The 16,819-nt window shown below is 36.5% G+C and overlaps 1 protein-coding gene across 1 annotated transcript; it reads right to left on the bottom strand.

Annotated features, from left to right (window-relative positions):
- Positions 1-7,904: 7,904 nt before the first annotated feature.
- Positions 7,905-11,932, bottom strand: LOC132282041 (uncharacterized). Its single transcript, XM_059783673.1, has 2 exons — positions 11,365-11,932; positions 7,905-7,924 (listed from the first exon to the last, which is right to left on the bottom strand). The coding sequence occupies exons 1-2, from the start codon at positions 11,930-11,932 to the stop codon at positions 7,905-7,907; spliced, it is 588 nt and encodes a 195-aa protein (XP_059639656.1).
- Positions 11,933-16,819: the final 4,887 nt, after the last annotated feature.

Genomic DNA, 16,819 nt, shown 5'->3' with positions numbered 1-16,819 from the left:
TAACTTCTTGTCACATAAGTGACCTTTTAAACCAAACACAAATTAAATTCTTAGATCAATTATGTGACAAGAAAAATTAAATGCAACTCATTTTCCTCAAGAAACCAAATGCAAATCAAATTCACAAAAGTTGAATTCGATCCGTCCTTAGTTCATTTGTGATCCTAAAAATGTTCAGAGTTTAAATTAGAATCCGTCCTTGAAAATATGTCATAAATAAGAAGCAAAAAAAAAAAAAAAAAAAACAAACAAACAAACAAAGAGGATAAAAGTTAAAATAAGAATATGGAAAGTTTTAGGAGCCAAGATAGAGAGAAAAAAGAGTTAAAATAAAATATAGAAATCGTTTGGCCTTCTATTAAATCTCTATTGATTAGGGTCTAATAAACGATGCAAATAAAAATTTTGAGGTTATAATATAAGCAAATAAAAAAAATTGCGGCGTTTCTGTTGGGTAGAATTAATTATAAGAAGGAAATAACATTTTATTAAGGTTATAATATAAGCAAATAATTTTTTGAAAGTTATAATATAAGGAAATACAATTTTGGAGCTTTTATATTGGTTTGAGTGATAATAGGAAGGAAATAAAAATTTTCGAAAGAATATAATAGGAAGAAATAAAAAAATTTGAGGCCTTCTTATTGGTTGGGCCTTAGGCAATAGCCTAAGTTGCCTAATGGTCCAGTCACCCCTGCATATGATACAGCTAAGACCAAAAATGGCAAAGCCATTCATTAAAATGGTGACATAATAATATGGATAGATACATGGATATTATATATGGTTTGAAGCAAAGATAGGGCAGACCAAACTCCATGGAAAGATGTACACAAAGTTTGGTTTGGGTAGACCAGACTTCATTGGATGCTGTAGCCCGCCATATCTGTTATGCGTTGGAAAGAGTGAAATTTGTTGAAATTTTTTTACCTGGTTTAGCTGCTAAGATACCTCAGTTATAAAGTCACATGTTTGACACTCACCCCCCCCCCCCCCCCCCAAATTAATTTTTTAGCATTTTACTCCATACATGGTAAAATTGTCATTATCTAAAAAATACAAATAAATCATCATTTTTTTAACAGCTTCATAATGATAGGAGGGTGAAGTGTGAAAAATGAATACTATATATTTATATATATAGATATATAAATTGAGGGAAGGAGTGTAAAGAGCTCTGATGTCTCGATTTTTTCCATTGGATGCAGAAACGTTTCAAAGGGGCAAATAGAAACCAAATTATTCTAACACAAAAGGCTTTTGATTTGTCTAGTAACATTCTCATCCAGAGAGATGACAAAATTTAAGTCAAACAAAGTAGGAGCAAAAGCATGTGCAGGGTGCATGAGAGCGGCTCTGATTTGGAAGAATTATGAATTTGCACAAACCGCTTTCTTCTCTTCTTGTTTGTGGCAGAGAAAAGAAAAGGATGAAGAGTGAATTATTATTCTTAAAACATGGAAGGTGAAAATTGTTGAAAATATGGTTAATTAAGCTATGGGATATAGATAATGAGCAATAGGGGGCCAGGATTGGGCCAATTGAGAGAGAGTATAAGTAACAAGGGGCATGGGAGATGGAGGAAGAAACAAAGTGTACACCGAAAGCTAAAGGGGCTAAAGCTTAGGTCAAAGCTTGCTTTCAACTAATGGGTCCTCCGAGAATGGCATGCATGTCATCATGAGGGCTGGGTCCCCTGCCACGCTTGTTATTTGTAATGTTGCATTCAAGTGGTATTCCAGGATGTTTTCAGTGATTTGATTGCAATTCTGCAACCCCCCATCACATTTCCATGATATATATGCTGGTCACAAGATATGTGTTGTTGCATTATTCCAACATATATATATATATTTGATAATATATAAGAGAAAATTTATATATCAAGCATCAACTTTGAATGGGTCATTAGAAAAATACTAGTACTAATATTTTTAGTTTTCATTCGAAACAACGTTGAAAGAAAGAACATACAAAAAAATTTATTAAAAATCAAAGAAATTTTTTGACACAATCTATGAAAAACTAAAGAGAAATAATATAGTTGTACACCTCGTAAACTGTGATTTACATAATTGTGAGTCACAGTTTACGAAATGGACAATTATATTGGAATAAAAGGAATAATACTTTTAACTTTCATTAGAAGCAACGTTGAAAGAACAAGTACTCTTACGCAAAATGTGACATTGTTTTCATGAACTTGAAACAATGAGTGACCATCAGTTACAAATCTCCAGGGAGTTGCAAAGCTTCAGAGAGGAAATGAAAAAATATCCATTGAAATCGAAATCATGTTGTGTTTTTTCTGCTGGCTATTGGATTTTGTAGTTGAAAATTGCTTGTACAATCAATCGTTATGCCTCAACTCCACAAACCTCCTTGATCCTGTTCGACACTGCAGCCATTGAGGGTCGCTTGCTAGGATATTCGAAAGTACAACAAATTGCAAGTTGTGACACCTGGACCATCTCCTTATGTGTTGTTGCATTTTTCCAACATATATATATATATTTGATAATATAGAAGAGAAAATTTCTATATCAAGCATCAGCTTTGAATGGGTCATTTGAAAAATACTAGTACTAATACTTTTAGCTTTCATCAGAAGCTATGTTGAAAGACATAACACAAAAAAAAATTTATTAAAAAACAGAGAAAATATTTGACATAATTTATGAAAAATTAGAGAGAAATAGTATAGTTGTATACCTCCTAAACTGTGATTCACGTAATTGTGAGTCACAGTTTATGAGGTGGACGACTATATTAGGACGGAGGGAGTAATACTTTTAATTTTCATTAGAAGCAATGTTGAAAGACAGAACACACAGAAAAATTTATGAAAAATCAGAAGAAATCTTTGACATACTCTATAAAAAATCAGAGAGAACAAGTACTCTTACGCAAAATGTAACATTGTTTTCATGAACTTGAAACAATGAGTGACCATCAATTACAAATCTCCAGGGAGTTGCAAAGCTTCAGAAGGAAATGAAAAACCTAAGCTAATGAAAGTTTCTTTTTATTAATAATTAATTATGCAATATCATTTGTTAAAGCAACTTTTTTGTTTCTTCTCCCCTGACAAAGATTAGTTTTTATTGAATAAAAACAGTGAATGTACGAAACAATCCCTTTAGTAGAATTCAGTAAATCATCACAAATTAAATAACTTTATTTATTTATATTTTAAATTTCCGTAATTCAAAATGTTGAATATACGCACACCGCATTGTTGACAATATTATTCCATTCCAACTCCAGTACCTCTTCTCTAAAACTATTTCATCAGTGCTTAAATCCACGCGAATACACAGTGAAAGAAAATGCTTTATTAATATTTTCTTTGATGTTGCATCACCAAAATGTTCCTCCATACTGATTGACTAACAATCGCCTTCACACTTGGATTTTTAGTGATTGAACCATCAATCCATGTGACTCAACGATCTCTAGCAAATCCCAACATCAATCTACTCTCAGTTCTCCAAATTAGATACACATGGGGTAGCAGAGTTAGCAAAGTTTAAATTTATCTGCACGACTTGAACACGATCGATATAAACAGATTTGTATTGAAATTAAACGAATTTGAATTATATATGAGTTAACACGATTAACTAATTGTGTCATGTTAAAATTTTAATTCATTTAATTATGATTAATTAGTTCATTTCAACATGAGTCCTCACAAAATTGCACATTAGCTCATTTAGTTGTCATTATCAATTGAGTCCCATAATACGTAAGTAATAACAATCTAAACATATATTTTTTAAATTGTTATCTTGTGTATTAGAAACTATATAGTAATTTGATTGAATTGAGACATATATTTTTTAATTGAGAATTATAAATAATAAAATATTTGATTTTGACAAAATAGGACATTAAATAAGTTAGCAGGTATAACCCATTTAATAAATAGGTCGGGTTACTATTAAGGATTCCTAATCCAATTATTAAATGAATTGTGTTTAGGTTGAACTATTTAGTAGAATACTTTAAAATTGACACGACACGACTGTAACCCACAAACACGAATTATAACCCCTAAAAATACATACACATGTGCAAACATGGCCAAACAACAATTCAATCTTTTTTATTTATACGGCTTTGTGCTTAAAAGTTATTTATATATAATCTACCTTGATTCTAATATATATATATATGTAACGACCCGAAAAGATACCAAAATAATAATAAATTTTATAAAAATTTCAGTATGACCTTCGCAGAAAATGTCCTTCTACAACTTGTTGAAATACATAAAAAGATGCAATAGCCTCACTGGGCCTTAAAATAACCTATCATGTCCCAACACACAATACAACTATTATATCACATTTCCAAAATGACTACATACATACAAAAGTCCTGTTCCTCCATCTCATCCAAACAAGGGACACCCTTTAGTTACATCAAGTTACAGTCTATAAAATGTAGTTAGAATTTAAAAGTCCATAACTTACAATATTATACTAATTAAACTAAAGTTTCACAAGATAGTTAATATTACATTTACAAAATATTAGAATTCTAGTACAAAAGATAGCAAAATAAAATGGGTCTCCAAGCTCTTCTAAACCTATGGTGGATCGTCATCCACCACCTCTATTCCATGTCCTGAAAATGTTAAAAATAATGGGGTGAACATAAGCTCGGTAAGGAGTGTCTAAGACACACTTCTTATATCCCCATGAATCCCACACAAAGAATGGATAAAAAGGGACGGGTCATACCATGGAAAAAACATAATCTCAATCACAACAACAAGCATGGTATAAAGAACATCCAACCATAAATTTCCCACATGTACCATGAAGTGCAATGTCATGCCTATGCCACTTCCCGTTTCCGAAACAATTCCGTTTCAACAACCAAACCGTTAGTGTAATCCGACCCAAGGCACCTCCAAGACGTCACGAAAGGAATGTTGGTTAACTATCCACGACCACAAGGCACCTCCAAGGCATCGCATCCGGCCTAGTTAACTCAACTATATTCCCTTCTAGACTACACCAACATCACGGCCCACTAGGCACCTCCTAGGCGTCCAGTTTTCGCAACACTTTTAGAAAATATTTTTCCCAAATAATTTCGTTTATTCTAAAAATATTTTTCCCCCTTTCTCTTTCCCAATGAATGCATGAATGTGTGTGTTTCAATTTATCAATTCAACTATAGGCTTTCACACATTTTATTTACATCATCATCACAATTCAATAAGAATTTCTAAACATTCATTTATTTTATTTATTTATTTATAACCATAGCATCAATTTTTTTTCAAGGCAATAAATAAACAATTATAGAACATACAACATATCAAACACTAAGCATGCTTATTTATCATAATGAAAATAGACATGTATATGAACTCAATTAACACATGGAATACATTTATCATTTTAATTACACATAACTATAACAACAAGAAGTTAGGTAATTCAAAATTTAGCATGCTTAGGATCAAATTTAAGGGAGAAAATTCACAAAAGGCCAAGAAGTTGTAGATTAGAACACTCCTACCTCAAATTGATGAAAACCCCCAATTTGAGCCCAAGAACCCTATAATTTCGAACTCCCTAGAGTGTACCAAAACTGAAATTGTTGGTACTCATACGTAGATCTCGCCGTGCTCTTCGATTTGCCGCAAATGGCACCAAAAAATTCCAAGTATGGAAGGAGGAATAAAAGCTTGAAATTGGAAAAGAAAAAAAAAAAAGAAAAGAAAAGGGAAGCTTCTGGACGAGACGCAGAGAGAAAGAAACGGGTCTGTGTAATGGCCTTATGGCATTTGTAATGTTTTTAATATATTGGTAGGGCCCACTTGCTTTTAAAAAAATCTTTATAACTTTAATATATATATATATATATATATATATATATATATATATAATCATACCCATTACAGTCTCCCTAACTTTAAAAGATTTCATCCCCGAAATCAAGCCATACCTGAGGGAGAAAACAACTCTGGATACTTAGAGTGAACCTCTTGTTCAAGCTCCCAAGTAGCCCCCTCAACTCCGTAATGCCTCCAAAGAACCTTTACCAACGGTATCGTCTTTTTCCTCAACTCCTTCTGCTGTGTGTCAAGGATCTGAATTGGTCCCTCTTCATAGGAAACATCCACATCAACCCAACTTAAAAGACATTTTGGACCCTGTCCATCTGCGGTGGCAATGCTAGTCTGTAAGCAACCTCTCCTACACGGTCCAATATCTCAAAAGGTCCAATGAATCATGGCGACAACTTGCCACTCTTCCCGAACCTCATCAACCCTTTCCGTGGAGAAACCCGAAGAAAAACATGGTCTCCCACCTCAAAGAATAGCGGTCGTCTCCGTCTATCTGCATAACTCTTCTGTCGGCTCTGAGTTGTAAGTAATCTCTGTCTGATCAGCTTAATCTTCTCGGTAGTCTCGAGTACAATGTCGGTACCTAAGGCGGCTATCTCGCCCACCTCAGTCCAACAGAAAGGGGACCTACAAGGTCTACCATACAACACCTCAAATGAAGCCATCTGAATACTCGCTTGATAATTGTTGTTATAGGCAAACTCAATAAGTGGAAGGTGATCCTCCCAACTACCACCCAAGTCAAGTACACAGGCCCGAAGCATATCTTTTAAGATCTGGATGGTACGCTCCGACTGGCCATCCGTCTGTGGATAGAATGCCGTATTAAGGTGCAACGCTGAGCCAAACGCTGCTTGAAATCCTTCCCAGAACTTCGAAGTAAACTTGGCATCCCTATCCGACACAATAGCCACTAGAACTCCGTGCAATCTCACAATTTCCTTCACATAAAGTACAACGAGTGCCTCTGCGTCATCTGTTGCCTTAATAGGCAAGAAGTGAGCCGTCTTAATCAATCTGTCGATAATTACCCATACGGCTTCATTTCCCCTCCGTGACCTAAGAAGACCCGTAACAAAATCCATTATAATCTCCTCCCATTTCCACTCCGCTACCGGCAATGGCTGCAATAAACCAGCTGCTGGTCTCTGGTGCTCGACCTTTACCTGCTGACAGGTAAGGCACTTAACCACAAACTGTGCAACGTCCTTCTTCATTCCATTCCACCAATACTGACGTCTCAAATTGTGATACATTTTGGTACTACCCGGATGAACTGCAAAGCGGGAAGTGTGAAACTCCCGTAAGACGTCCTCACGACAAACTGTGGGAACAACTAACAAACCCCTGAACCGTAGACCTCCATCTGCATATAAGGTCCAATCCTTCACAGTTTCGCCACTGGAGATCAGAGTGTAAATGGCATCCAAATCCGAATCCTGTCTCTGTGACTCAATCACCCGTCTAAAAAGAGTGGGTTGAGCCACGAGACTAAACAAAAATGCTGACTCACTGCCATCATCATCATCATCAAAGCAATACAATCCCATTTCAGCCAAATCTTCAAACATCTTCCATTTCCGAATGGCTAAACTAATGTAATACCCCTAATTTTATAAGGATAGTCCTTGTATTTTAATTAATTGTTTTGTTTGTATTTTTAAGTATTTAATTATTTTGTTGCTTGGTTAATTAATTTGTTTGAATTATTTGATTTAATATTTGATTTAATTGCATTATTTGTTTTACTTGTATTACTTAGTTTAATTAAATTATTTGAATTGTTTTTATTATTTATGTATCCTTAATTAATTAGTATAAAGGTTTAATTATGTAATTAGGTTAAATGAGTATTTATATTACGTTAATAAATTCTTTAGGGTTTCTAGGTGGAAGCCGACAAAGTTTATAATGAGGGCTGTTCGTGGGCCGAGTTAGGGCTCTGTCTCTAATATTACAAGGATTAGGGTTTTAGGGTTAAGCTTATAAATACACCATTATACTTTAAGTCTAGGGTACGATCATAACACTTAGCTCATAGACGTAAACTGAGTCCTGTAAAAACAGAGAGATACAGAGTGAGGTTTTAAGAGAACAGAGCACGTTCGGTGTGGGATTCGACTGAGGTTTCAAGGTCAGACCTAGGAGAAGGGAAGAGTAGAAGTACAAGGAGGATAGACGGTAGTTCAGTGTTGCCGAAACAGTGGACACCACGCCGAGATTTCAAAACTAAAATCACAGGCAAGTTTTTTTCTTCCTCCTTCCCTCTGGCTTGTGTTCTGTGCACTTAGATAGTCTCTAGGGATTAATTAATGATTAACTGAGTTTTACATGTATATTACATGCCATATTGATGATATATATGTGTTCTATTATGTTAAATTACAGTTTGTGCATGTTTGTTTTCAGTTGTATTCTTAAAGCATGCTTAGCCTGTAGAACTGGTAGTTTTTGTATTTAACTTCAACTACTGTAAACACATCATGGGGATTATACTGGACACAGTTAGATCCCTTAGGAACAGTTTAAAACCAAATAGACAGGTTGGGAGCGACCGGAGACGAAGCAGAAGGTCGCAGAAGTTGCAGCGGTTGAAGACAGCTCTTAGAGGAGGTGAGAGCCAGCTCCATAGAAGTGGAAGCCGGCTCCCACACATGTAGAGCCGGCTCCAATGTCCATGGAGCAGGCTCCAGGCTCATTAGAGCCTGCTCCTAAAGTCTTGGAGCAGGTTCTCTTCAATAGTAGACATTCTGATATTTTTTTTTACGAGTTGTGGTTACTGTTGGAGCGTAGGAACTGTTCTGAAACTTTTGGGACTTCACAGAGGGATTAAATGGTTTATTTTGAGTGTTATTAGGACCTTAGATTGATCAAAGTTGGCTTTTGAGTCAGTGGGACAAACAGTATTAAATTAGTAAACTTTCTACACTGTTAACGGGAAAAAGACGGATTAATTGCTTAACTAAATTTTAGCAATTTAATGGGATTTAGAATGTTTATAAAACTTATGTTAAATGCATGATAGGGTCATCTATGTAATTTTTTTGATCTATACATGCTTTGGGATGCTAATTGTTAAAATATTAAACCTTTTCTACAATTACTTGGATTACTGTTAGATTGCAATTGATAGAATAATGAAACGTTTTCTGCAACTACTTGGATAATGGTTTGGACTGTAAATTACTAAATTGTGATTTATATATTGTAATTTACATGGATATGGAGGATTGTATGCACCGGTATGGGACGGTGGCATACTAGGGACGGTTTAGCTTCAAAACGCTAAAACCTAACCTAACGGATTAACGGAATGGATTATAAACTATTGAATCCTAAATTGTGTTTAAGTCAGATCAACTAGCTAAGTTGAGTGACTTCCTGGTTTAAGTGGTTGTAATTAAGTCATATCAGCTGGATAAGTTAAATGACTAACTGGATTGTGTTTCGTATGTCACCTCAATGAATAATTGAATGACATACGCTGGATTTGGACGGACTTTAGATATATGATTATGGTACCACAAGATGAGCTTGAGTCTCAGACTCATTGGTTATGGTGCGTATATGCAGTGGATGCGTAGCTGGATATAGTAGGTAGGTGTACCCTGTTAGGTCTAGGTACTCATGCCCACCTTTGGGTGTGTTTTCGCATGTTGCCTTCTATTCAGGTTGAGACCCCTATTATAGTCCAGTGAATGTCCTCTAGTGTAAATATATATATATATATATATATATATATATATATATGGACTACATAGATATTGTGAGGTATCTAGGGTGTATCTACGTATCGAGTCACTGTATGGAATGCAGTTAGATTAGAACTTGCATGTGGGCCGACCCACTCTCTTATTTTTCAGGTGCTCGTCAGTTCCAGGGTTGGAGCTTGGTCGTGCAATGCAGATACGGACTTCCATTCTATCGACTACGTAGGACTCTCTTTCCATAGCTTGTTGCTGGATGTTTCTTTCAGTTATTTTTTATTCAGTTTGGATTATTATTAGGGGTCCATTAGAGATGGATTCCCGAGTTGTTTAATCTTTTGGAGGTTTTGGATTATTGGGATTTAAGTATTTTTTTTAAAGGATTTTATTTTAGTTTCTTTCAGCTTTTAATATTTATTCTTATTTTATTTTGTCATCTGTGTTCGCTTTAAAATACTTTAATTGTCTGATATTTCCATCGGGTTTGGGCTTGGGCCTGATCAACCCGTGTATCGGATCCGAGGGATATCACAACTAGCCAAAGTCCCACGAGATTTCTGGCTTAAAGCATCAGCTGCCACATTTGCCTTACCAGGATGATACTGCAAATCAAAGTTATAGTCTTCGAAGAATTCAACCCATCGCCTCTGTCTGTTGTTCAAGTCCTTTTGGGAGAAAAGGTACTTGAAACTCTTGTAGTCCTAGAACACCTCAAATCTCTCACCATACAAATAGTGTCTCCAACACTTAAAAGCAAACACAACTGCCGCTAACTCTAAGTCATGAGTAGGGTAGTTAAGCTCGTGAGTCTTCAACTGTCAAGACCCATAAGCCACTATTCTATAATCTTGCATCAATACACAACCCAAACTATCACGTGAGGCGTCACAATAGATCACATAACCCAAGCCACGCTCAGGTATCATTAACACCGAAGCCGTAGTCAACCTTGTTTTCAACTCTTAAAAGGAAGACTCACAGGCCTCATTCCATGCAAACTTGATCCCTTTCCGGGTCAATCTGGTCATAGGAGCTGCCAAACGGGAAAAATCCTTCACAAATCTCCGATAATAACCCGTTAGGCCAAGGAAACTCCGGATCTCAAAGACATTCTTGGGTTGCTCCCAATTCAGAACTGCCTCTATCTTTGAAGGATCAACTGAAACCCCACCTTCCGAGACAACAAGTCCCAAAAATTTCATCTCTTGTAGCCAAAACTCACACTTTTCATATTTGGCGTACAAACGGTGCTCCCGTAGAATTTGCAACACTATACTTAAATGGACCTCGTGCTCCTCCCAAGTCCGTGAATACACAAGAATATCATCCACGAAAACTATCACAAACTAATCCAAATAATCGTGGAAGACACGGTTCATTAACAAGAAACTCATAATGTCCAAAAGACATAACAAGAAACTCATAATGTCCATACCGCGTACGAAAAGCGGTATTTGGAATATCCTCCTCTCTAACCCGCAATTGATAATAACCTGACCTCAAGTCAATCTTCGAAAAACATCTGGCTCCCTTCAACTGATCAAACAAATCATCTATCCTTGGCAAATGATATTTGTTCTTGATGGTGACATGATTCAACTTTCAGTAATCAATGCATAACTTCAAAGAACCATCTTTCTTTCTTTTTAGCGAACAAGACCGGTACACCCCACGGTGACACACTCGGCCAGATGAAGCCTTTCATCCTCAATTCATCAAACTGTTTCTTCAATTCTTCCAATTCAATTGGTGCCATACGATACGGTGCCATAGAGATTGGCGTGGTACCCGGTATAAAATCAATAGCAAATTCCACCTTTCGGTGTGAAGGTAACTCAGTCAAGTCCTCCGGAAACACATCAAAAAAATCGCGCACAACTGCTGGATAATCAACCCCATAAAACTCAACGTCATCATCAGCGAAAAGGCTAGCCAAGAAGAACGTATGCCGATCCCGACCCCTAACACCATAGAATGAATGAGTGAGAGGATTACACCGATCTCCCATAAAACAAAAACAATACCCATCTGGGGTACACACTAAAACTCTGCCCCTGAAACAATCAATGACAGCTCTGAAGGACGACAACCAGTTCATCCCAAGAATGACGTCAAATCCCGTTATCTCGAGAAAGATGAGATCGAACTCAAGAACACGTCCGGCAATTGTGATGGAACAACTCCTACAAGCTCTACTAAAAGCAACTGAACCTCTGATAGACGTGTCAACACAAAGCTGTCTGTCTAACTGACTGACCTCCAAACCCAATGCCCGTGCAAATGATGAAGCAATGAATGAATAAGAAGCACCGGAATCAAATAATACACGAGCCCAAGAATGGGATACAAGAAACATATCCCTGACAACTGAACGACTGAATGGTGGCTCGGCTAGAGTGAGTGCAAACACGCGACCCTGGGTCTTCTGCCCCTAAGAATCGCTTGCCTGATAACCAGACTGCTGAGTGGGTGCACTCGAAGAAACTTCCCTACCAGGTCGAGAACTCTGGGCTGACATAGCTGGCTGAGATGGCTGAGGTGGTGGTGGCGGCGGTCGAAACCCTAACTGAATTGTGGCAGACTACATCTGCCTCTGCTATGAACCTCCACCTCTGCCCAAACTACTACCCCGCTGTGGACAATCTTTCACCCTATGGCCCTGCTGGCTACACCCGAAACATCCACCAGACGCCACCTGAATCTGAGTACACTGGGACTTGTGATGCCCTGTCTGCCCACACTTGAAACAAATCACTTGAGTTAGCTGAGCCTGAGTGCATTAGGACTTGTAATGTCCCAGCTGTCCACATCTGAAACAAGTAACATTCGATCTAGGAGACCCCATGGACACTGAAGCTGTTGGTGCAGATCTGACTTACTGCTGTCCCCTGAACCTTGACTGCTCATGCTTCTGCTTCTTACTTGATCGACCCACGGAGAAAGCACTCGTACCCCTGTCATGCTTGTAGGACTCCCTGATAGCCTTACTGTTTTTGCTCTTAGCCTCAACCACTAAGGCCTTTTGCACTGCTTTTGCATACTCTGTCGGTTTTGAAGCAGCTACAATTGGCCTAATAGTAAGATCAAGGCCATTAATAAATTTATCTATCTTCCCTTCCTCATCATTAGCAATCCCTAGTGCAAACCTCAAAAGCGATGTAAATTTGTTTTCATACTCTGTAACTGTCATGTTTCCTTGCTTCAACCCATCAAACTCCTTCTTTAGTTCCCTCCGCTTAGGCGCTGGAAAGTACTTCTCATAGTACAATTTCTTGAATGTATCATAAGTCATTGTGTCCAGATTATAGGTGTGAGAAACGGTCTTCCACCATATCTCAGCATCACCAATAAAATTGTAAGTCGCCAATGTGATTTTCAACTTGTCCGTTGCCAAATTCATGGCATTAATATGATTCTCCACCCTATCTATAAAACTATCTGCAACAAGCGGATCTGGGCCTCCCTCAAACAGAGTTAGCATCAATTTCACAAACTTTACAATATGGTAAAAAGGATTATCTAACTCATTTGTCTTTGGAGGAGGTGGTGGTGGTGGTGGTGGTGTCGGTGGTGGCATAAACTGTGACGATGACATACCTACCGGTCGATATGCATCAAAAAGAACCGCCTGAACGGCTAACCTCAACTGCAAAGGTGGATCAACGGTCCCCCTCGCTTGTCCCTCTCTTGGTGGGACCAAATCACGCAACAAGACATCATCTTCAATTTGCTCCTCATCCTTTTCCACGGGATTGGAGCTAGAACTTTCCCCGGGATCCTTTCTTGGTGGCATGACGCTAAAAGAAAAAGGAAACGGATCAATAACGATGATACTAAAATACGCACGAGAACGAAATCCTCACACGAATGATTTGACAAGAATAGAAACACATAAACACCTTCCATACTCCCAAATTACCCAACTAATGATAAACATGATCATGCTAATAATATACAACAACATTTAGCACTTAACACGTAATTATATGAGCAGTTTAACAATTAAGCATGCCTTTTAAATAATTAAACACATAAGCATATAAGCATGCAATCACGTAAGCAACTAAGCAAGTAAACAAATAACTCAACTCCCCATGCAATCCTAAGTAGGCCTCTACCCGTCGTCCTAATAGTATTCGAATCATTGCTTTGATCCCAAATTTGTAACGACCCGAAAAGATACCAAAATAATAATAAAATCTATAAAAATTTCGACATGACCTCCGCAGAAAATGTCCCTCTACAACCTGTTGAAATACATAAAAAGATGCAATAGCATCACTGGGCCTTAAAATAACATATCCTGTCCTAACACACAATACAGCTATTATATCACATTTCCAAAATGACTACATACATACAAAAGTCCCGTTCCCCCATCTCATCCAAACAAGGGACACTCTTTAGTTACATCAAGTTACAGTCCATAAAATGTAGTTAGAATTTAAAAGTCCATAACTTACAACTTTATACTAATTAAACTAAAGTTTCACAAGATAGTTAATATTACATTTACAAAATATTAGAGTTCTAGTACAAAAAATAGCAAAATAAAACGGGTCTTCAAGCTCGTCTAAACCTGTGGTGGATCGTTGTCCACCACCTCTCTTACATGTTCTGAAAAATGTTAAAAATAATGAGGTGAGCATAAGCTCAGTAGGGAGTGTCTAAGACACACTTCTTATATCCCCGTGAATCCCACACAAAGAATGGATAAAAAAGGACGGGGTCATACCATGAGAAAAACATAATCTCAATCACAACAACAAGCATGGTATAAATAACATCTAACCACAAATTTTCCACATGTACCATGAAGTGCAATGTCATGCATATGCCACTCCCCGTTTCCGAAACAATTCAGTTTCAGCAACCAAACCATTAGTGTAATCCGACCCAAGGCACCTCTAAGGCGTCACGAAAAGAAGGTTGGTTAACTATCCAAGACCATAAGGCACCTCCAAGGCGTCGCATTCGGCCTAGTTAACTCAACTACATTCCCTTCTAGACTACACCAACATTACAGACCACTAAGCGCATCCTAGGCGTCCGGTTTTCGCAACACTTTTAGAAAATATTTTCCCTAAAATAATTTCGTTTGTTCTAAAAATATTTTTCCCCCTTTCTCTTTCCCAATGAATGCATGAATGTGTGTGTTTCAATTTATCAATTCAACTATAGGCTTTCACACATTCCATTTACATCATCATCACAATTCAATAAGAATTTCTAAACATTCATTTATTTTATTTATTTATTTATAACCATAGCATCAATTTTTTTTCAAGGCAATAAATAAACAATCATAGAACATACAACATAGCAAACACTAAGCATGCTCATTCACCGTAATGAAAATAGACATGTATATGAACTCAATTAACACATGAAATACATTTATCATTTTAATTACACATAACTATAACAACAACAAGCTAGGTAATTCAAAATTTAGCATGCTTAGGATCAAATTTAAGGGGAAAAATTCACAAAAGGCCAAGAAGTTATAGATTAGAACACCCTTACCTCAAATTGATGAAAACCCCCAATTTGAGCCCAAGAACTCTAGAATTTCGAACTCCCTAGAGTGTACCAAAACTGAAATTGTTGGTACTCACACGTAGATCTCACCGTGCTCTTCGATTTGCCGTAAACGGCACCCAAAAATTCCAAGTATGGAAGGAGGAATCAAAGCTTGAAATTGGAAAAGAAAAAAAAAAAAAGAAAAGAAAAGGGAAGCTTCTGGACGAGACGCGGAGAGTGAGAAACGGGTCTGTGTAATGGCCTTATGGCCTTTGTGATGTTTTTAATATATTGGTGGGGCCCACTTGTTTTTAAAAAAAAATCTTTATAACTTTAATATATATATATATATATATATATATATATGTGTGTGTGTGTGTGTGTGTGTGTGTGTAATTTAGGGGTGACAATTCATGTTTGCAGATCGTAATCGTGCTATGTTGATCTAGAGATATTTTACTAAACAGTTCAATCCGAACACGACTCGTGTTACAATCGTATCAGGAACCCTTAACATTAATCCGACTTGTTTATTAAACGGGTTGATCTCCTTAACCCAAATATAACACGATTAACTAAAGAAGTAAATCGTGTCGACCCGTTTATAACCCGAATCCGTTTAAGGTAAACCTAAATTTACTTAATTGGTGTCTTGTTCGAGTTATTTTGGCGGATCATGTCAAACTTTGTCACTCCTAATACACACACACACACACACACACACACATACACAATTGTTAATTGAAGAGACTTGATGGATGGACCAAAAAAGAGAAAAATAAAAATGAAGGGGTGGTTCCCTAATTTAATTGCACGTTTAAACAAATGAAAACCCAATTTACAGAAATCCAAATCTAAAGGGTCAAAGCCTAGTACAAATGCGTCAAGGCATCTAATTTTAGTTAATCTCAAATTTTAATTTGAGTTGGATCACCTTTAATTTGGACTAGGCAACTAGTAGGGAAGTTTTTAGTCTTAGAATACTATTTGAAAATTTTGAGAATTATAAATTGAATTTTGTAACATGTTAATCAGTGCCTTGATGTAATTTCTTTAATGGTAAGTTTATTTATATGGAAATCAACGGCGAATGTGAAAGTGAGAGTGTAAAGTGAAGCAAGTGGAATAAAAGAAAATAATTTTTGTAATATTCATTTGATTAATATGATATATATATATAATGATTTGCTTAAATTGTTCTTATTATTTTTAAATAAAACAAAAGTCTAAAAATATTAATGATAGATACATAGCTTTGGTCTTTTTTAAATAAATAAGAGCAATTTGAGTATCTAAATAAATAATTTGTATGTCATTCAAGGTTTACAGCCGCGTGTAACGGATTCGAACGAGTATCAATGTTACACAACGGTATCAATTATCGTAATCGTGAATTTTTTTTAAAAATTTGCACACAGGGCTAAAATGCACCTGGATTTAATGACAATAAACTAGTGGATTTTTTTAAAAAAATTCATACACAAAGTCAAAATGCATCAAATCTTACTTTGAATTCGACGACAGTAAATCAGTCGAAGCTACTGATCTTGCTTTCAATTACTTAGAAATCTTTCCATATAAATAAGGGTTAAGTGCAAAAAACCCCCTGATATATAGACTTTATGCAAAATTAGTCCCTACTTTTTAAAAATGTGTATGCAAGTCCACAAAATTAAAAAAATGTGCATAACCGATCCCTCTGACCACTTTTTACAAAAAG

The sequence above is a fragment of the Cornus florida genome, unplaced genomic scaffold (genome assembly GCF_030987335.1).
Source record: "Cornus florida cultivar Cherokee Brave unplaced genomic scaffold, ASM3098733v1 CherokeeBrave_3.0.0_Hap2_Chr11, whole genome shotgun sequence".
Taxonomy (NCBI): domain Eukaryota; kingdom Viridiplantae; phylum Streptophyta; class Magnoliopsida; order Cornales; family Cornaceae; genus Cornus; species Cornus florida.
The sequence above is the reverse complement of the archived record's forward strand: the minus strand, read 5'-3'. Positions and strand labels throughout refer to the sequence as shown.

Excerpts from the sequence above, each read along its gene's own strand:
- LOC132282041 (XM_059783673.1), bottom strand. The coding sequence starts at position 11,932 with ATGTTTCTTGTATCCCATTCTTGGGCTCGTGTATTATTTGATTCCGGT. Across the intron at positions 7,925-11,364 it reads TGCTATTGATTTTATACCGG|GACTCAGTTTACGTCTATGA; the intron begins GTACCACGCCAA and ends CTGTTTTTACAG.